The following is a 22,500-nucleotide window of genomic DNA, read 5'->3' on the forward strand; positions in this document are numbered from 1 at the left end:
TTGTTCGTGGAGGCTTTATCTTGTTGTTCCTACCTATGTCTACCTGTTGATTCGAGTGGAGAATGCCTCCAGTTATGGACAATCGAAGACGAAAGAGGTTGCTGTTTGCAACATACCTCAGCCAATCATTGAGCCGATCCAAGTTTTTTTGACTGCACGCGCGATTTGAAAACGGATGAACAGTCAGAATCTTCTTTCTTTCCCACAGCAGGACTCTTGCTGCTCCTGAGGGCAATCACTACTTTGCTTGGCCGTCAATTGTGGACAATCGGCACTGTGATCTTATTCTGAAATTTATTGCCATACAGCTCGCGGCCGAATAAATTCAACTTCACGGCAATCTCCATCTCCTTCACCGACCGCTTTTTCATCGTCCCATTGCTCGCTTTCTGTTCTGCAGCCCACAGCTCAATGAGCTTTCCTTCCAGCTCTTCACAGAACACAACCCTCGGCAAATTCTCAAGATACTTCAACAAATACTTCAACAACTAGCTACTTCCGAAACCTGGAAAAGCTACTTGAAAGTAAAAAGTGGCCTTGTATTGGGGTTCGGAAGATATAAGTTTCCGTGCATGGCACGGTAAGTGGAGTTAGCAACACACCAACATCCTTGCCATAAGCAACACTTGTACATGCATAACATGCACGCACTCCGAATTCCCGCGTTTCCGCACGGGACTGTGCGGAGCATGCGCATTACTCCAATTCGCCATGCTGTTGTTTCTTGCTCTTCGCTTTGCTGTGCTGACGGTCAAATTGTTTGACTATCGCGGCCAGTTTCTGATCACCACCACCCACCCCATCATCTCTCACTAGCACTCCATTCGAAACCATCCCGAAAGGGAGAACAGTAAGGATCGTGAGTCAGGCCGGCATTGAGCCAAGTGCGCCTATATTCGCTCACAAGTGCATCCTTTAAGCCATCCCGTAAGGGAGAACAGTAGGGATCGTGGGTCAGGCCGGCATTGAGCCAAGTGCGCCTACATTCGCCCACAAGTGCATCCCTACTGCATGCTCGTGTATTGACACATCTGAATTCAACAGTAGGGATCGTGGGTCAGGCCGGCATTGAGCCAAGTGCGCCTACATTCGCCCACAAGTGCATCCCTACTGCATGCTCGTGTATTGACACATCTGAATTCAACAGTAGGGATCGTGGGTCAGGCCGGCATTGAGCCAAGTGCGCCTACATTCGCCCACAAGTGCATCCCTACTGCATGCTCGTGTATTGACACATCTGAATTCAACAGTAGGGATCGTGGGTCAGGCCGGCATTGAGCCAAGTGCGCCTACATTCGCCCACAAGTGTATCCCTACTGCATGCTCGTGTATTGACACGTCTGAATTCTCGCCGGGCAATTGTTGCCCCAGTTAGTGTCGGCATTGGCCATACTAACGCACAGCGGTGCTTGCAATACTAGCTCTGGCATTGGACCAGAATATTGCATATTGCATACGGCAATTGTTGCCTATCTCCTGGAAATACAACGCGTAATAGCTCCCAAACAGGTCGGCTTGTTGTGTGGTTGGTAATTGCTGATTACGTTCAAGCGACTTTTCCACTTTCGCACCGTTTCCCACGGTTCTCCATGACAAGTTACAAGGAAAAGTGACTTGTACGCGGTTTTTGTTGTAGTGTGGATTGGACCTTAGTGACATTTTGCCTACAAATCCCCATCTAGTAGGGCGAAGTCACCCAGTTTCGGTGGAAGTGCGCAAGTTCGATTGGGAATAAAGGAGGAAGGGAGCGTCTCAGCTTCCTCGGACCAAGACCATTCGAGTCAGTACCCTGAAGACTACAACTGGTGAACATTTGATTTAAGGGTATATTTCCCTTTGACACGCAGACTTACATACGTGTACCGTAGTAACGCACATATAAGCGTATGTGCCTCTATTCTGATATAAGCCCACTTTCACTTATAAGCGCATGCTCTTATAGACGAAGTACTACCAAAAGTATCAAGTTGACACAATTCCGGATAAAAGTCTGCAAAACAGCATACATACCATCTACTTGGAAGGTGGCGAACGTCGTCCCGGTTCACAAGAAGGGTTCGCAATCCTGTGTGAACAACTACCACCCCACATCCCTTCTCTCCATTATCTCCCAATGTATGGAAACCATAATCAACCGGAGCATTATGAACTTCATCGATAGCAACTCCATTCTCTCTGCTCGTCAATTTGGCGTCTGCTCTGGACTTGGCGCAACTGACCTCCTAGCTCTTCAACACGAATGGAGCCGAGTTGCCAACAGTGATGGACTTGTGTGCGTCCTGGCAGTGGATATTGCTGGCGCGTTCGATAAAGTGTCGCGCCCTGGTGTCCTGTACATAGCTGAGCGGTCTGGGCTCCAGGAACCTCTTCACCTTGGCTCAGAAGCTACTTTGCCAACCGCAAGCTTCAGACTGTAGTGAGCGGACAGCGCTCTGCTAACCCCATCATGGCAGGCGTCCCAAGGGTGGCATCTTGGGCCTGACTCTATACGAATGATTCTGAGGATCACCTACCTGCTGGGGCCTAGCTTTCTGTATTATGCTGATGACACCACCATATACAAGTGCATATCGACCCATTCTGCCGTACCCGAAAATGTTACCGCACTCCAGCTTACTGTATTATGCTGATGACACCACCTTATACAAGTGAATATCGACCCATTCTGCCGTACCCGAAGATGTTACCGCACTCCAGCTTGCTGTATTATGCTGATGACACCACCTTATACAAGTGCATATCGACCGATACTGCCATACCCGAAGATGTTACCGCACTCCAGCTTGCTGTAAATGCGCTGGCAGACTGGGGAATGGCCTGGCACCTTAGGTTTGAAACTACAAAGACTCAGTCCCTCCTGATTTCCCACCATTGCAACACAGTCTTCGTCCCACCGATTGTATTCCAGGGCACATTTGTTCCAGAAGTCGACCAGCTGAAGCCGCTGGATATCCTGATTGAACACCACCTGTCTTTCACAGCTCATATCAGTCAATTGGTAATTTGAGGCTTGCAGCGTATTGGCTTCCTCCGGGAATCCTCATATTTGCTGGACTCCAGAAGCTCTGGCGTGATCTACAAGCGCTTTGTCCGCCCGGTCGTGGAGTACGGCATGCTCGTGTGGATGAGCGCTGCACCCGCCACTCAGACTCGCTTCACTGCCATCCAACGCCATGGCTTTTGCCTAATCGGTGATGGACCCTACCTTTCTAGCCTGGACATCCGCAGAATGGTCGGGGCACTCTGCTTTCTGTACAAGCTCCACTTTTCGACTTGCCCAGACATGCTCCTCGCTCTTCTTCCATCCCGAGCTACCAACACATCACGCCATAGCCGACGCACACAACAGCATCTCTCGCACCAGTTCCAGCTCGCCTCCACTCTTGCGCTCAGAGCACTGAATTATGTCCTTCGGTCCTTCCCTAACGCTGTTGTGGAGGTCTGGAACCAGCTCCCGCAGTGCGTTCGACTGAGCCCGCCAGCAAAGAAAAGACTGGAGACGTTCAAAAAGAAGATCAACGCCCACCTGCACCTTATCCGCTGGGAGTGGGCAACAGACAGGCTGTGAACTTAAGAAAAAAGACGAAAAGAGCTCTAACTTTGTTCCCTCCTCCATTCACTTCTTGACTCTCTGATTTTATGCATGCTTGGCGTACTCTTTTTTACTCTGTACTCTGTACTCTGTGCTCTATTGTCGTACCCTTGCTGGACTCTGCCTCACTTGTTGTTTGGTCGCGTGATGCAGGCTGAAATGGATGCTAAAGATTTAGAAATTCAAAATCTCAAGGAACAATTGGGGCTCGGGCCGGATGAAAAATTGAAGGACCTGAAACCTGAAGAGCAGCAATTACGGGCTGCCGACGTGAACCAGAGAGCAGACATTGACGGACAAACGTCTTCAGCGGCACTGAAGGAAAGAGCGCAACACAAAGCTGCTCGTGAGAAGAAGCGAAAGGAGCAACTCCCCCAGGTAAGGTTCTGAAGTCTATAACAGGGACGGGTCCAGGTGCTTCCGGGGGTTAAGGGGAACCCCCTAAATTTACAAATCTACTACTGGAATTCATATGCATGTACTGTACATGTATCAGCTATTCAGCTTTGGATAAACTACAACCACCTGTAGAGATCTCTGGATCAGACCATGTATAAGACAGTTAGTGTTGGAATATCAAGGAAGGTCCTTGTACAGTATACATGTGAATGTGGCGTGATAATCGCAGGTACCGTTTGCAAAAGTGTACCCGTTTGGATTTCGAGCACTCGTTTTATTCATTGCGGCACTTCAATACATTCATGTATATGTAGGACTCAGTATAGAGTCCATGCACTATATGATGTCCAGCACCCTATATAGAGTCCATTGGTCCAAAATCCACTATACAGAGTCCAGGAGTCCACTCAGTTTTGATCAGCTTCATCCTGCCGCGCAATCCCCTATAAGGAGTACACTTTTTCTACAAGTCCCCTATTCACGGTCCAGGAGTCCAGTTTATCCAGTCACGCCGTCCTGTGTGTTGTGCCCCGAAAGAGAACACATTTTTAAAAAAATTTCAGTTTTGCTTGCCTCGTGGCAGCGCATTCCTTTCTTCACTTCAGCCGGCCCATGGCTGCCAATTCTGCTGTGCAGTTGCTGACAGTAATCTGTCTCGAGCTAACCAAGGAGGATAAGGAGACGTTCAAAATCAAATCTGGAAAGCGTCTTGTGGTTCTCTGAAGACGTTTCATCAGTGCGCGGGATGAAAGCAGAAATTGCAGAACGAGAAAAGTTCAGCACAGTTCAAATCTGACGAGTCAGGTACACTGACGCTCTCTTTCGTTCGACGCCACAAGGATCCCCTGTTTGGCTGGCCATTGCTGCCAGTAAGACGTTTGAACGGTTTCATCAGAGCGAGGGATGAAAGCAGAAAGCGGAGAAAGAGAAAAGTTCAGCACAGTTGCAATCTGACGAGTCAGATACACTGACACTCTCTTTCGTTCGACGCCACAAGGATACCCCTGTTTGACTGGACAAGAGCTGCCTGTACCACCGTGTCAAAAGGCTGTCCAACTACATGGCAGGACGATGACTGAGGTAAGGAAGCTTTTACTCGTTTCGATTGGTCTGCTGTTCTGTCGTTATGCTTGAATTTTTTTCCATTTTCAAGGAGCGTATCGCGTTTGTTTGATGTTGCTTGAATGAATGCCCTAAAAGTAATCAACCACTTCGTAATAGTCCTCAAGGACTGCAAGGACTTTGCATCAATCGTATATGATCGTCTAGCTATCATCAATTTTTATTTCATGAGAAATGTATTTTTATCCCTGTGATAATTATGTGAACTCCACGACACTCTTCCTGTAGTATGATGTCGAATACAATGGGATCCACAAACGCAGTGCCAGTGTACTAGTAGTAGTAGGACTAGGAGGATTGCTTGTATGCCAATGACAAGAAAAAGCTTCTCAAGCTAATACTCGTATTCCCTGAAGTAACCGTTTTGATGTCACGAACATGACATTGTCAGTGAAACTGCCTCGTGACAACAAATCATTGCATTTCCATCTTGGGGAAGACTGACTGACAGCAACGCTGTACAGATTGTTCAAATCATCTCATTTCAATTTAGTTGCAGTGAAGTGAAACACTGTGTACGCTACATGTATGTTGGTGTGTCTGTGCGTTTTGAGTGTGCACAAACGATCTTATTCCTCGTATTACTAATAGATTATTGTACCCACCATCACCTGTTCACAGGTCTTTGAGTGGATTGATTTTCATTGAGCATCACATTCGTTGAGAACTTGGTAGTTGTGTGCTCCCATGCATCATTACGGTAATAAGCGTATCCTTGTGCTATCTATTTGTTGCAGGTGTGCTGATCTTCAGAAGCTTGCGGAACTGAGTGCTGCTGAACATTTGCATGGCCATGAGCAATGGTGAAGCTTGCTATTGCACTCTCAGCATGTGCTAGTATTATGCTGACCACTGCACTATGTTACTCTCTTACACTACTACGTGTATGTAAACGTGCGTGTACCCGTCCCCGTACGCATTCGTTTCGTATAATTATTTGTTATCCCTCTTGACTTTACATGTAAATGGGTGGACGTTTGCATGGCTGTTGGAGTTGCGTGTGTATTGTGTCTCTACTCTTTTCTTGGTGTTTTCTTGGCGTTGTATAAGTGTGTGTGTGTGTGTGCGCGCGCGCACAATAATTTGAAAACAAATAATTAATCCTGGGCTCTCCATTATTCTCTTTCGATTCTTGGTTTTTTTCTAGGTATTTTCTTGGCGTTGTGTGGGTGTGTGCATGTGTGTGTGCGTGCACAATAATTTGGCAACACTACATGATTGAGATATTGTAATTTGCAGCGTCTGCGAAGAGACCACTTGATTTGAGGATGGTGTTTGTAGGGTTTTTCATGTAATGACGTGGCTGCAGTGGCGCCTCAATACATATTTTTTTATCTTGAGAAGTGAATGATGTAAAGGATTAAAGGGAGAGGCCGTTTTCTGGTTAATATTCACTGCTTACAGCAGATCCTATGTCTATTTTCGAACTCGATAGGGGATGCCTAATTGGCTGGACTTTATACAGGGGGTGTTGTCCACATAAAGACTCTTTATAGTTGATTTCAAAGTTTGGACTCCGTACAGTTGATTTTGGACCAATGGACTCTATATAGGGGTGAAGCCAATTGGCTGGACTCTATACAGGGAGTGATGTCCATCGAAACTTTGAGCTCACAGTTGATTCCAAGTTTGGACTCTGTACAGTGGATTTTGGACCAATGGACTCTATATAGGGGTTGGACATCATATAGGGGCTGGACGCTCTACTGAGTCCAACATATATACAGGCGTGTACAGCGCTGGGGAACGCGCTGTGGCAGAGACACTCGCTTTTCGTCCGGGGTCAATATATTGCATCAGTTGTTTTCTCTGCTCTTTCTTTCTCACCTTTGCAAAACCCTGACACATTTCCACTGCTTGGTCTCAGTAACTGAGTTTTCTTTACTGCTAGTCTTCTGTACAGATGTCTGGTGACGACATGCTACCGGGAATGGGTGCCACTGGCACTCTCTACCCCGGCGACACAGCACAGTCTTATCCGGGCAGCACAGGAAGTAAGGCAGTTTGATGTATGCTGCTGTTGTCCAGGGTTGTGGTGGGATATGATTTTGACACGGCGAATCCGAACGTAGGAATGCTGTTCGTATGCTATATTGGGAATTGCATAGGGGGGGGGGGGGGGGGGGGGGTCATTAACGTATGTGAGGAAGAGCAGGGGAGCCAAAATGGAGCCCTTTGGCACTCCGGACGTCAAAGATTCGGGGTCAGATAGAGTTCCATTCACTGTGGCGTGCTGATTTGGCTCGGATAGATAACTAGTTTTCCAGGCGAGTAGGGAGGCGGAGAGACCGTGAGCATGAAGTTTGGCGATGAGGCTTTGTGCCACACTGTGTCAAAGGTCTTGGAGAGGTCAAAGAAGCAGATGCAGGAGACCTGCCACTGGTCTTTTTGAGAGCAAAGGTCTTGAATTATGTGGGACAATTGCAGGGATATGTTGTCCTTACGACGGAAGCCAGATTGTGAGGGGAGAAGAAGAGGGGAAATATGGTCATACAAGCGGTCGTACACTGTCCTCTCTAGCAGTTTGGAGACACAGGACAGGAGGGAGATTGGTCGGTAATTAGACAGGTTGTTCTTGTCGCCTCTATTTTTGCACACTGGAATGACGGTGGCTGATTTCCATCGTGACGGGAATGTGGCAGAGGAGAGGGATAGGTTACTCAATCTGCGGTCAGAACTGTGTCGTCCTTTGTGGACTCATCAGCGCAGCACAGAGAAAATGAGGCCGGACCTGATAGCAATGAAAAATATAATTTCAAAAGCCAGATTTAAACCAGGCCCAAATGTACCTTGCCAGAGTGCTCAAACCGACAAGTCAGTGAGCACTGCAAAATGCAAACAGCAAAGGCTCTACCCCACATGAGAGTGCTCAACTGCTACAAAACAGGAGCGAAATACTCAAGAGAGGGATAGGTCGAAAGGAAGGGAGAGTGGGCAGTATAGTAGCCACTATGTCTCTGTTGCTGCTGCTGCTGCTTTTACAACTTTACCAGCTGGTGAAGACTTATGAAAGCATCAGTCTGTCTCTTTGTTATTCTCCAATGCCGTATTATCTCTATTACAAGCGCAGTCTCTTGTAAGGGCCGAGTCTCTATATAAGCGCACTCCAAGAAGGTTTCAAAGATATACAAGCGCAGTCTCCAGTATAAGCGCAGGGCTTATAATGGAGAACCGTATGGATCATGTTCATGCATGTTTGACGTCACACAGTATCACATAAACACATGCTGTGGTAAACGTTTGTGATCCCCGAGGTCTAAAGTACAGACTCAGTGTACCAGGAAGCACAAAACTGCAGTCCTGGTACCTGCTGGGAAACTTTCTGATACTGATATAATGAAAAATGATATTTTTTTCTTCTCCTCCCCTTCTCCCTTCCTTGCCGTGGTTGGCTAACACCCTCTCTCTTTGTATTGGCCGGTGTTCTCACTGTGCTATGAGATGCTGCAATAAATAAATAAATAAATAAATAAATAAATATGCAATGAACATATACCAGGTGGTTTAAAAATGACAAGCCCAGACTCTTGTAGAATCCCAGTCTCCAATATAAGCCCAGGGTCCGGACTGATTGAAAAAAACATAAGCGCTGGGCTCATAATGTAGATAATACGGTTATGTGTTTGTGTGCACTAGGGGGTAGAATGCATCCTGGCAGCATGCCACAACCCAGCATGACTGCATCGGCAACCAACAGCAGCTCTGTTACCATGCCGCTAATGGCCGCCAGCATGGCGTTTGGCAGTGGCGATGGCAGCGTGGTGAGCAGTGCCATTGGAGGCACCCCTGACAGAACATCACCGTGCGACAAGGTACATACACACACACACACATACACACACACACACACACACACTTGCACTTGTACTTGTACATGCTCACTGCCAAAACTGGTCACGTGGGTCTCCCCGGGAAAGGGGAGAGAAACTCAAAAGGAATCTTGGAAAGATGACTCTATTGGCCATTAACTGCCCAACGGCCGACACCCCCTGAAATCCCCAAACTAGGGTGGACTTGAAATGATCCCACTTATGGGCTCACCACACCTCAGTAAGTGGGTGAGGACAAGGTGCAGAAAAAGGATCGACAGTATCAGGGTATCCGTCCCGGGATCCAACTGCAGGTACCCCTGCCCCCAGTGAAGGTAATACTTGCTACTAGTGTGGGTGGCTAACTAAGTGTGGATCTGATATAAGCTTCACTAGCACCATTGATTACACAAGAGTTAATCTAGCCAGAAGCAGTCCACACATACACACACACACATGCACGCACCCAACCACCCGCACGCACACGCATACATACACACGCATTCGCACATGTTTACACACGCCCACTACTTCTACTACCAATTCTTTTCATTACAGTCAGTAGAAAGTAAGAACAATGGAAGAACAAGACAACGCACGCACACACACACACACACACACACACACACACACACACACACACACACACACACACACACACACACACACACACATACACACACACACTGTACTTTACTGTATTGACAGCTACCCTAACAGGTCACGCCGCCCTCCACCCAAGCATGAGTATGATGAGGGACAGTGGGAACAGAAACACAAAACAGCAAGCAGAGAGAGATAGCAGGAGAAAGACAGGGATAGGGTACATCTGGTGTGCGACGTATAGAAAAGAGAGATGACAAGAGATACGCACAAAAAGGAAACAATAATTATTTGAACCTGTATTATTGCAGTTCCGAAACAATCAAACAGGTGATGGAGTGCTCACACACACACACACACACACACACACACACACACACACACACACACACTCACAGACACACACAACACACACACACACACAAATACGCACACACACACACACACACACACACACACACACACACACACACACACACACACACACAGGCTGCTGTAGTGCTGCTGCATTACGCATTGCCCGGTACCTTTCGTCGGTAGAGCACTCTGGCGCTAGAGCGACGAGCTATCTTATTGTCTGTGGTGCCTCCTTTGCACCATGGCTGGTAGCTTGGCCTATTTAGCTCGTAGCTGTACTGATGAGGCATTTATGGCCGAAACAGCTTGCAGAGAATTTGCGCAATCAATCTGAGAATTGCCACAATGCGCAAGCAATCTGCAGTTTGCGCAAGCATGCTTGCTCATTCTGGGAATTTTCAGATTGCGCCCCAAATGGATTCGCTGGGCTCTTCGTGTTCTTTCAGGGAAATGCACAGATTACGCCTCACACGGATTCGCTGTGCTCTTCGTGTTTCTGCAACGAAATCCACAGTTTGCGCCCACAGGTTGCCCGGACATGGATTTGCTGTGGTCTTCATGTTTTTCAGAGAAATATACAGTGATACACGCTGGGTTAACAAATATATTTATTCCCGTAGCTATGCAGAAGACGTTACTTCAGTAACGTCTGGCGCTAGCCAGGGTCCACACAGCTTTAATTTGGTATTTGTTTGTTTGTGTGTTTGTGTCACGCCTGGCGCTATCCGTATCTGACGGCAAAAAAGCATAGGATGTTATAAATTTTTCAATTCTCCTATTTTTTTTTTCAGGCATATCCTGGGATTCGAACCCGCACTATCGTCCTACATGCATTCTCCCATACACTTCGCATTCATACCCATTCTTCCAAGTTGCTTCACGTTATAATCTTGCGTTTGAAAGCCATATTTGAATATTGCGGGCAGCTGTATGTGGCCAGCTGTGTTTGATGGTATGGTACGGTACGGGAGACGGTATCGTATTACCCTCGATCGTACCTGTCCCGTACCTATCCCCTACCGTACCGTGCCATCAAAGACGACTGGCCACAATGCATATTCAAATAGGGCTTTCAAATGCAAGATCGCAATGTGAAACAACTTGGAAGAATTACTATGTATGCGAAGTGTATCGGGGGATGCATGCAGGGCGCGCGATATTGCGGGTTCTAATCCCAGGTTATGTCTTAAAAAAAAAGGATTTTTTAAAAGTATTTATAACATCCCTATGCTTTTTTTGTCTAGGTCATCAAGGCAAAAAAGCATAGCGTAGGGCCCTGAGCTTCCAAGCTCTCTCGTTTCACTCATTTCGTGGCACATGACCAATTGGCACGCAAAGTGTGAGAGAGGAGTGATGGCCAGCCATTGCATGAAAAGAAAAGAAGTTGTTTTGTTTGCCTGTACCGTGGCTGTACTCTTGTCGTATCTTTGCGTACTCTGCCTTCTTGTTTGGTCACTTGATGCAGATTTCACAGCGTGCAGAATTAGAACCTCCACTCGTCCAGGGTCAGCTGGAAAAAGCGAGGCTGTCGGGAGAAAACCAGCATGAAAGGCGCAAGGACTACAAACGTGAACAGCAGCAATTACAGGTGAGAGTAGTGTTGTCAGTGTTATGTCGTTGTCCATGGATATGAGAGGTGTGAGCTGGGTGAATGCTAGGTGTGTGGAACGTCTTGCTGACCCGATTGCCCACAACTACCGTGTTCCCAAACTACAGTATAAGTCGCACTCGATTATAAGTTGCACCCCTATTTTCAGGTTTGAGTCATACTGTTTTGATATACTCACTTCAGTAGAACATCATCCTCGATTGTAAGTCGCAGCCCCCCCCCCCTTTTTTTCTTTTTACAAAAATGGCCATAAACGAGAGAGCTTGTAAGCTCAGGGCCCTACGCTATGCTTTTTTGCCTAGCTGCCTAGCTGATCATTCGAGGGTAATACGACACCGTCTACCACCTTGATGAACTAGGCAAAAAACGCACAGGGACGTTATAAATTTTTCATTTCTCCAATTTTTTTAGCCATAACCTGGGATTCGAACCCACACTATCGCCCTGCATGCATTCCCCCCGATACACTTTACTTCGCTTACATACTCATTCTTCCAAGTTGCTACCTATGTCTACCTGTTTGTTGATTCAAGTGGAGAATGCCTCCAGTTATGGACAATCGAAGACGAAAGAGGTTGCTGTTTGCAACATACCTCAGCCAATCATTGAGCCGATCCAAGTTTTTTTGACTGCACGCGCGATTTGAAAACGGATGAACAGTCAGAATCTTCTTTCTTTCCCACAGCAGGACTCTTGCTGCTCCTGAGGGCAATCACTACTTTGCTTGGCCGTCAATTGTGGACAATCGGCACTGTGATCTTATTCTGAAATTTATTGCCATACAGCTCGCGGCCGAATAAATTTAACTTCACGGCAATCTCCGTCTCCTTCACCGACCGCTTTTTCATCGTCCCATTGCTCGCTTTCTGTTCTGCAGCCCACAGCTCAATGAGCTTTCCTTCCAGCTCTTCACAGAACACAACCCTCGGCAATTTCTCAAGATACTTCAACAAATACTTCAACAACTAGCTACTTCCGAAACCTTGAAAAGCTACTTGAAAGTAAAAAGTGGCCTTGTATTGGGGTTCGGAAGTTGCTGATTACGTTCAAGCGACTTTTCCACTTTCGCACCGTTTCCCACGGTTCTCCATGACAATTTACAAGGAAAAGTGACTTGTAAGCGGTTTTTGTTGTAGTGTGGATAGGACCTTAGTGACATCTTGCATACAAATCCCCATCTAGTAGGGCGCAGTCACCCAGTTTCGGTGGAAGTGCGCGAGTTCGATTGGGAATAAAGGAGGAAGGGAGCGTCTCAGCTTCCTCGGACCAAGACCATTCGAGTCAGTACCCCGAAGACTACAACTGGTGAACATTTGATTTAAGGTATATTTCCCTTTGACACGCAGACTTACATACGTGTACCGTAGTAACCCACATATAGGCGTATGTGCCTCTATTCTGATATAAGCCCACTTTCACTTATAAGCGCATGCTCTTATAGACGAAGTACTACTTCCTCCGCGTCATCGAAATTGTCGCAGTTTGACTTTTGATATAAAGCGGGGTATTTACTCACCAGCACTCGTACCAGAGGCAAGGAATCGGACATAGGTGATAATCATCAGTATAGGGTGACGGCAAAGTTCTATTTTCTGTTGTTGGAAGCTGGAATTTTTGAACGAGACGCAATTTCTTCGCTGATGTCGCTGCGATGGTAATTTCGACTCGCTGAGATCAGTCAGGCATTGCAGCCTGCACATTTCTCGTGCTTATGGCCATTCACTCAAGCCTCATTACTGTTTTACCTTAGCTGGGGTGAGAATGACTTCGTGGAACAAGTGGCAGCGCTTGGAGAAACATCGAGGGGTCAGCAAACTAAATGCCTGCAACAGCGATAAAATTTGTCGCTCTGGCTGAGACACTCAGTACATGATTGTACCTGCAAGAGCCGTGTAGACTCTACAACTAGTGCTAGTGATGCACGCGCAGGTGCCTACCATGGTATACCAGTGGCTGAGTCACTCAGTACACGATTTTAACTGCAAGAGCCGTGTAGTGCTAGTGTCGTGATGCACGCGCAGGTGCCGTACCATGGCCAGTGATGCTGAAAAACAGGGCGCGCTGGACGTGATAGTACACTTACCTGCATGATCTGTGACCACACAGCTAAAATAAATGGGCATGCCATGGCTAAAAAAAGTTCATTTCAAGATCGAGGTGATTCCGCCGACGGTAATCAACCGACCTCGCAACGATCGTGTGTTCTTACTAGGCTTCGTTGGTGGTGAAGTAGAAATCATCCAGAGCTAGCAGACGGCAAGCATAGCAGCTCTTGTCCTGTGGAGAAAGTCAAAGCATTTGAGATGAGGCGCGACCAACTTTCAACCTCCTTGAAATATTTCGGAACGATATTTTTGCGTCCATTGACATCAGCGACGACGAGGACTTCATCTCTGCATGAAAACTCACAGTCCAACAGTCCTGGAACGTTACTCTAGTCTTCAGACTATCATACTGTGTAATAAGTTTTGAATGGCTTAGCTTATGGAGTTGTCAGTAACAAGTAACAAGTCACTAGTCAAACTGCGACAATTTCGATGACGCGGAGGAAGTACCAAAAGTATCAAGTTGACACAATTCCGGATAAAAGTCTGCAAAACAGCATACATACTTGGTCCGCGTCAGCGTTATTGTCGCTTATCTTTCAGCTTTGTTTATATGTCGCAGAAGCTCACTTGGTAGCCCATTTCATCCCAATTTTGGTTAGTAAGTTAGTTTACTAGTACCTGAAAGGTCTAGCTACAGTTCGAGTGGATTTGGAGAGCGACGGGTGGGTGATTCTGATTGATACAGCGCCGCATCAAAATAGATTATCTTGTTACGCTGTGCAGGCAAGAGCAGCGCAAGCCACAAAAAAGTAATCGGCTACTCGGAATCAGCTCCATTTTGCTGAACGGCCGAGATCGCTCACCTCAGAGATCGCTCGTCAAGCTGAGGTCTCAGCTCCCTTACCTCCAACTCAACGCTCGGAGTATCCAGCACGTCGTGGAGATTTGCAAGTACTAAACGCGTCGTCGTCGTTCAAAATATAATCTTGCAAAGAACGGCGTCTGATTTGAACCACACAGGCTGTCGTACTGCTCACACGAAGTCCTATAGAGAAGGCGACCGTCACGAGGACTTCTGTTTAGAAAATAGCCAGGCAGCAGAGAGAAAGAGAGATGAGCTTACAAAAGCAAGAGAGTCGATCCCGAGCAAAAATATTTGTCACCAGCGTCGAGAGCAGCGACGAGGAGGACCGAAAAAAGTAGGAATCCTTCCTTGGACAATAAATTCCTTACAGCTAGTTGTCATTCTATACCGTACCGTCCATCGTACCAAGTTTTATCACTTCAAGTGCACGCGTTCATGTCTGAAGTCTAAGTTCAAATTGTCGAAAGATAAGCGACAATATTGCTGACGCGGACCAAGTACCATCTACTTGGAAGGTGGCGAACGTCGTCCCGGTTCACAAGAAGGGTTCGCAATCCTGTGTGAACAACTACCACCCCACATCCCTTCTCTCCATTATCTCCCAATGTATGGAAACCATAATCAACCGGAGCATTATGAACTTCATCGATAGCAACTCCATTCTCTCTGCTCGTCAATTTGGCGTCCGCTCTGGACTTGGCGCAACTGACCTCCTAGCTCTTCAACACGAATGGAGCCGAGTTGCCAACAGTGATGGACTTGTGTGCGTCCTGGCAGTGGATATTGCTGGCGCGTTCGATAAAGTGTCGCACCCTGGTGTCCTGTACATAGCTGAGCGGTATGGGCTCCAGGAACCTCTTCACCGTGGCTCAGAAGCTACTTTGCCAACCGCAAGCTTCATACTGTAGTGAGCGGACAGCGCTCTGCTAACCCCATCATGGCAGGCGTCCCAAGGGTGGCATCTTGGGCCCGACTCTATACGAATAATGCTGAGGATCACCTACCTGCTGGGGCCCAGCTTTCTATATTATGCTGATAACACTACCTTATACAAGTGAATATCGACCCATTCTGCCGTACCCGAAAATGTTACCGCACTCCAGCTTGCTGTGTTATGCTGATGACAACACCTTATACAAGGGAATATCGACCCATTTTGCCGTACCCGAAGATGATACCGCACTCCAGCTTGCTGTATTATGCTGATGACACCACCTTATGCAAGTGCATATCGACCGATACTGCCATACCCGAAGATGTTACCGCACTCCAGCTTGCTGTAAATGCGCTGGCAGACTGGGGAATGGCCTGGCACCTTAGGTTTGAAACTACAAAGACTCAGTCCCTCCTGATTTCCCACCATTGCAACACAGTCTCGTCCCACCGATTGTATTCCAGGGCACATTTGTTCCAGAAGTCTACCAGCTGAAGCGGCTGGATATCCTGATTGAACACCACCTGTCCTTTACAGCTCATATCAGTCAATTGGTAATTTGAGGCTTGCAGCGTATTGGCTTCCTCCGGGAATCCTCATATTTGCTGGACCCCAGAAGCTCTGGCGTGATCTACAAGCGCTTTGTCCGCCCGGTCGTGGAGTACGGCATGCTCGTGTGGATGAGCGCTGCACCCGCCACTCCGACTCGCCTCACTGCCATCCAACGCCATGGTTTTTGCCTTATCGGTGATGGACCCTACCTTTCTAGCCTGGACATCCGCAGAATGGTCGGGGCACTCTGCTTTCTGTACAAGCTCCACTTTTCGACTTGCCCAGACATGCTCCTCGCTCTTCTTCCATCCCGAGCTACCAACACATCACGCCATAGCCAACGCACACAACAGCATCTCTCGCACCAGTTCCAGCTCGCCTCCACTCTTGCGCTCAGAGCACTGAATTATGTCCTTCGGTCCTTCCCTAACGCTGTTGTGGAGGTCTGGAACCAGCTCCCGCAGTGCGTTCGGCTGAGCCCGCCAGCAAAGAAAAGACTGGAGACGTTCAAAAAGAAGATCAACGCCCACCTGCACCTTATCCGCTGGGAGTGGGCAACAGACAGGCTGTGAACTTAAGAAAAAAGACGAAAAGAGCTCTAACTTTGTTCCCTCCTCCATTCACTTCTTGACTCTCTGATTTTATGCATGCTTGCCGTACTCTTTTGTACTCTGTACTCTGTACTCTGTGCTCTCTTGTCGTACCCTTGCTGGACTCTGCCTCACTTGTTGTTTGGTCGCGTGATGCAGGCTAAAATGGATGCTCAAGATTTAGAAATTAAAAGTCTCAAGGAACAATTGGGGCTCGGGCCGGATGAAAAATTGAAGGACCTGAAACCTGAAGAGCAGCAATTACGGGCTGCCGACGTGAACCAGAGAGCAGACATTGACGGACAAACGTCTTCAGCGGCACTGAAGGAAAGAGCGCAACACAAAGCTGCTCGTGAGAAGAAGCGAAAGGAGCAACTCCCCCAGGTAAGGTTCTGAAGTCTATAACAGGGACGGGTCCAGGTGCTTCCGGGGGTTAAGGGGAACCCCCTAAATTTACAAATCTACTACTGGAGTTCATATGCATGTACTGTACATGTATCAGCTATTCAGCTTTGGATAAACTACAACCACCTGTAGAGATCTCTGGATCAGACCATGTATGAGACAGTTAGTGTTGGAATATCAAGGAAGGTCCTTGTACAGTATATATGTGAATGTGGCGTGATAATCGCAGGTACCGTTTGCAAAAGTGTACCCGTTTGGATTTCGAGCACTCGTTTTATTCATTGCGGCACTTCAATACATTCATGTATATACAGGCTTGTAAAGCGCTGGGGAACGCGCTGTGGCAGAGACACTCGATTTTCGTCCAGGGTCAAAATATTGCATCAGTTGTTTTCTCCGTTCTTTCTTTCTCACCTTTGCAAAACCCTGACACATTTCCACCGCTTGGTCTCAGTAACTGTGTGTTCTTTACTGCTGGTCTTCTGTACAGATGTTTGGTGACGACATGCTACCGGGAATGGGTGCCACTGGCACTCTCTACTCCGGCGACACAGCGCAGTCTTATCCTGGCAGCACAGGAAGTAAGGCAGTTTGATGTATGCTACTGTTGTCCAGGGTTGTCGTGGAATATGATTTTGACACGGCGAATCCAGACGTAGGAACGCTGCTCGTATGCTATATTGGGAATTGCATAGGGGGGGGGGGGGGGGGGGGGTCATTAACCCTTTCCGGACTGATGCCGCACATGTGCGTCAAAACGTCATACCCTGATTTCCTGATGCCGCATATGTGCGTCAAGTAAAAGCGCATACTTGTACAGTGCATATACATCACTGTTCAAATTGTCGTAACTCCATTGTCCTTTATCCGATTGTCGCGAATGATGGCTCATTGGAAAGGTGAGAGAATAAGCTTTCCAGTGGTTCGTCGTTTGATATAGCGCGGTGCGGAATCACTGAGTATCGAAGAACGAAACACGGATACGCTTGAAATTGTTTCGAAAATTTGTACGCAGAGCGCTTCAAGTGCGTCGGCGTGCCTCAAACGGGGGACTTTCCCGGTGACTCATCGCTGCACAGCGCATGCGAAGTAGAGATCAAATGAATCGATTGAGCTTCATGAATCTGCAGGACTTTGAATCATCGTTCTACGTTGAGTAAAAATTGAGAAACGATAACATTTGTGGAGGTGGGTACAGAATCTCGCTCAGGCGCAATAGGGCAGCTCTCAACAGGCTTGAAAGCGATTCTGTTGCTCCTGCCGGGTGTCTAGTGGCGATATTCAGAGAGAGGACATCTGTAGCTTTCCAATGCGACCAAAAAGAAATAATTACGAAACTGGTGAGTGAAATAAGATAATTTTCAAATGCATACTGGGACTACTGCGTATGGCAGGGCGGCCGGTGGCAGGAATCAGGAGATTTAGCACCAGGGCGCAAAAGGTTAACGTACCGTATATTCTCTATTATAAGCGCCGTGCTTATATTTTTTTCAACACCCCTCTACCCCGTGCTTATATTGGAAACCGCGCTTATATTGGAGACCGCGCTTATATTGAAGACCGTGCTTATATTTTTTCAACCAATGCATTCATACAGAGCAAGAAGAAATACATGCTAGATATCATGCATGCAGCATTGATTTCCACCAAGACCGTGCTAGTAATAGAGACTGTGCTTATAATGTTTCAAAAGGTGCTCACAGTGTGCTAGTATTAGAGACTGTGCTAGTAATGGAGACATGTGCTTATAATAGAGAATATATGTAGGACTCAGTATAGAGTCCATGCACTATATGGTGTCCAGCACCCTATATAGAGTCCATTGGTCCAAAATCCACTATACAGAGTCCAGGAGTCCACTCAGTTTTGATCAGCTTCATCCTGCCGCGCAATCCCCTATAAGGAGTACACTTTTTCTACAAGTCCCCTATTCACGGTCCATGATCCAGGAGTCCAGTTTATCCAGTCACGCCGTCCTGTGTGTTGTGCCCGAAAGAGAACACATTTTCAGTTTTGATGGTCTAGTGGCAGCGCATTCCTTTCTTCACTTCAGCCATGGCTGCCAATTCTGCTGTGCAGTTGCTGACAGTAATCTGTCTCGAGCTAACCAAGGAGGATAAGGAGACGTTCAAAATCAAATCTGGAAAGCGTCTTGTGGTTCTCTGAAGACGTTTCATCAGTGCGCGGGATGAACGCAGAAATTGCAGAACGAGAAAAGTTCAGCACAGTTCAAATCTGACGAGTCAGGTACACTGACGCTCTCTTTTGTTCGACGCCACAAGGATCCCCTGTTTGGCTGGCCATTGCTGTCAGTAAGACGTTTGAACGGTTTCATCAGAGCGAGGGATGAAAGCAGAAAGCGGAGAAAGAGAAAAGTTCAGCACAGTTGCAATCTGACGAGTCAGATACACTGACACTCTCTTCCGTTCGATGCCACAAGGATACCCCTGTTTGACTGGACAAGAGCTGCCTGTACCACCGTGTCAAAAGGCTGTCCAACTACATGGCAGGACGATGACTGAGGTAAGGAAGCTTTTACTCGTTTCGATTGGTCTGCTGAGCTGTTCTGTCGTTATGCTTGAATTTTTTTTCCATTTTCAAGGAGCGTATCGCGTTTGTTTGATGTTGCTTGAATGAATGCCCTAAAAGTAATCAACCACTTCGTAAGTCCTCAAGGACTGCAAGGACTTTGCATCAATCGTATATGATCGTCTAGCTATCATCAATTATTATTTTATTTCATGAGAAATGTATTTTATCCCTGTGATAATTATGTGAACTCCACGACACTCTTCCTGTAGTATGATGTCAAATACAATGGGATCCACAAACGCAGTGCCAGTGTACTAGTAGTAGTAGGACTAGGAGGATTGCTTGTATGCCAATGACAAGAAAAAGCCTCTCAAGCTAATACTCGTATTCCCTGAAGTAACCGTTTTGATGTCACGAACATGACATTGTGTCAGTGAAACTGCCTCGTGACAACAAATCATTGCATTTCCATCTTGGGGAAGACTGACTGACAGCAACGCTGTACAGATTGTTCGAATCATCTCATTTCAATTTAGTTGCAGTGAAGTGAAACACTGTGTACACTACATGTATGTTGGTGTGTCTGTGCGTCTTGAGTGTGCACAAACGATATTGTTCCTCGTATTACTAATAGATTATTGTCCCCACCATCACCTGTTCACAGGTCTTTGAGTGGATTGATTTTCATTGAGCATCACATTCGTTGAGAACTTGGTAGTTGTGTGCTCCCATGCATCATTACGGTAATAAGCGTATCCTTGTGCTATCTATTTGTTGCAGATGTGCTCATCTTCAGAAGCTTGCGGAACTGAGTGCTGCTGAACATTTGCATGGCCATGAGCAATGGTGAAGCTTGCTATTGCACTCTCAGCATGTGCTAGTATTATGCTGACCACTGCACTATGTTACTCTCTTACACTACTACGTGTATGTAAACGTGCGTGTACCCGTCCCCGTACGCATTCGTTTCGTATAATTATTTGTTATCCCTCTTGACTTTACATGTAAATGGCTGGACGTTTGCATGGCTGTTGAAGTTGCGTGTGTATTGTGTCTCTACTCTTTTCTTGGTGTTTTCTTGGCGTTGTATAAGTGTGTGTGTGTGTGTGTGTGTGTGTGTGTGTGTGTGTGTGTGTGTGTGTGTGTGTGTGTGTGTGTGTGTGTGTGCCGGCAGCAGGACCTAGCCAGACATTCGCGGTCCTGCTTGTGATCCGTGTCCCGTTTTCTGGTCCCCTTTCCATAGGGGTGACACTTGCCCCTCTGGGCAGTCATGCTGCTAGTAGTAGTAGTAGTGTGTGTGTGTGTGTGTGTGTGTGTGTGTGTGTGTGTGCTCGCGCGCACAATAATTTGAAAATAAATAATTAATCCTGGGCTCTCCATTATTCTCTTTCGATTCTTGGTTTTTTTCTACGTATTTTCTGTGCGTGCACAATAATTTGGCAACACTACATGATTGAGATATTGTAATTTGCAGCGTCTGCGAAGAGACCACTTGATTTGAGGATGGTGTTTGTAGGGTTTTTCATGTAATGAAGTGGCTGCAGTGGCGTCTCAATACATATTTTTTATCTTGAGAAGTGAATGATGTAAAGGATTAAAGGGAGAGGCCGCATTCTGGTTAATATTCACTGCTTACAGCAGATCCTATGTCTATTTTCGAACTCGATAGGGGATGCCTAATTGGCTGGACTTTATACAGGGGGTGTTGTCCACATAAAGACTTTTTATAGTTGATTTCAAAGTTTGGACTCCGTACAGTAACAGTCAGTTGATTTTGGACCAATGGACTCTATATAGGGGTGAAGCCAATTGGCTGGACACTATACAGGGAGTGATGTCCATCGAAACTTTGAGCTCACAGTTGATTTCAAGTTTGGACTCTGTACAGTGGATTTTGGACCAATGGACTCTATATAGGGGTTGGACATCATATAGGGGCTGGACGCTCTACTGAGTCCAACATATACGGTATGTGAGGAAGAGCAGGGGAGCCAAAATGGAGCCCTTGGGCACTCCATACGTCAAATATTCGGGGTCAGATAGAGTTCCATTCACTGTGACGTGCTGATTTGGGTCGGATAGATAACTAGTTATCCAGGCGAGGAGGAAGCCGGAGGGACCATGAGCACGAAGTTTGACGATGAGGCTTTGTGCCACACGGTGTCAAAGGTCTTGGGGAGGTCAAAGAAACAGATGCAGGAAACCTGCCGCTGGTCTTTTAGAGAGCAGAGGTCTTGAATTATGTGGGACAATTGCAGGGATGTGTTGTCCTTACGACGGAAGCCAGATTGTGAGGGGTGAAGGAGAGGGGAAATATGGTCATACAAGCGGCCGTACACTGTCCTCTCCAGCAGTTTGGAGACACAGGACAGGAGGGAGATTGGTCGGTAATTAGACAGGTTGTTCTTGTCGCCTCTATTTTTGTACACTGGAATGACGGTGGCTGATTTCCATCGTGACGGGAATGTGGCAGAGGAGAGGGATAGGTTACTCAATCTGCGGACAGAACTGTTTCGTCCTCTGTGGACTCATCGGCGCGGCACAGAGAAAATGAGGCCAGACCAGATAGCAATGAAAAATATAATTTCACAAGCCATATTTAAACTAGGCCCGAATGTACCTTGCCAGAGTGCTCAAACCGAAAAGTCAGTGAGCGCTGCAAAATGCAAACAGCAAAGGCTCTACCCCACATGAGAGTGCTCAACTGCTACAAAAGCAGGAGCGAAATACTCAAGAGAGGGATAGGTCAAAAGGAATGGAGAGTGGGCGTGCAATTGATTACCTCAGTTTCCTGAGAATCTCATTGTTGATCTTATCAGCTCCGGGGGATGTGTTCAGTGGCAGCCTTGCGATATACTTGTAAACAGTCGATGAGGTGATGATCAGGGAGTGCAATGTAGTTGCTGGTGGAGGTAAATAGGAAATAGTGGGAATAAGGGCGTCAGGGTCAACCTGTACGCCAGCACTGACGAATTGGCGGTTCAATAAGTTACCCGTTAGTTGTTGGCCAACCTTCTCATTTGCTGTGAGAGAAATAAAACACAGCATGTTTTACCTCACACCTCTCTGGGATATTTGGTGGG

At 47.0% G+C, this 22,500-nt stretch overlaps 1 protein-coding gene and 1 long non-coding RNA gene across 3 annotated transcripts in view; both read left to right on the plus strand.

Moving 5' to 3' along the window:
• The window catches only part of LOC135815037 (putative uncharacterized protein DDB_G0271606), a 44,560-nt gene that overhangs the window by 16,328 nt on the left and 5,732 nt on the right, over window positions 1-22,500 (plus strand). The window contains exons 7-12 of one of the 2 annotated variants that reach the window (XM_065328266.1): window positions 3,746-3,970; window positions 7,005-7,107; window positions 8,750-8,925; window positions 11,348-11,470; window positions 16,640-16,864; window positions 17,376-17,466. In XM_065328266.1, the coding sequence (XP_065184338.1) occupies window positions 3,746-3,970; window positions 7,005-7,107; window positions 8,750-8,925; window positions 11,348-11,470; window positions 16,640-16,864; window positions 17,376-17,466 (943 nt within the window). The remainder of the gene's footprint in view (window positions 1-3,745; window positions 3,971-7,004; window positions 7,108-8,749; window positions 8,926-11,347; window positions 11,471-16,639; window positions 16,865-17,375; window positions 17,467-22,500) is intronic. The other variant, XM_065328274.1, reaches the window with a different exon arrangement.
• On the plus strand, window positions 4,299-6,369 carry LOC135815062 (uncharacterized). The gene is made up of 2 exons (XR_010553256.1): window positions 4,299-5,071; window positions 5,851-6,369. It is a non-coding gene; the product is annotated as an uncharacterized LOC135815062 (long non-coding RNA).

Source organism: Sycon ciliatum, chromosome 1, assembly GCF_964019385.1.
Source record: "Sycon ciliatum chromosome 1, ocSycCili1.1, whole genome shotgun sequence".
Taxonomy (NCBI): domain Eukaryota; kingdom Metazoa; phylum Porifera; class Calcarea; order Leucosolenida; family Sycettidae; genus Sycon; species Sycon ciliatum.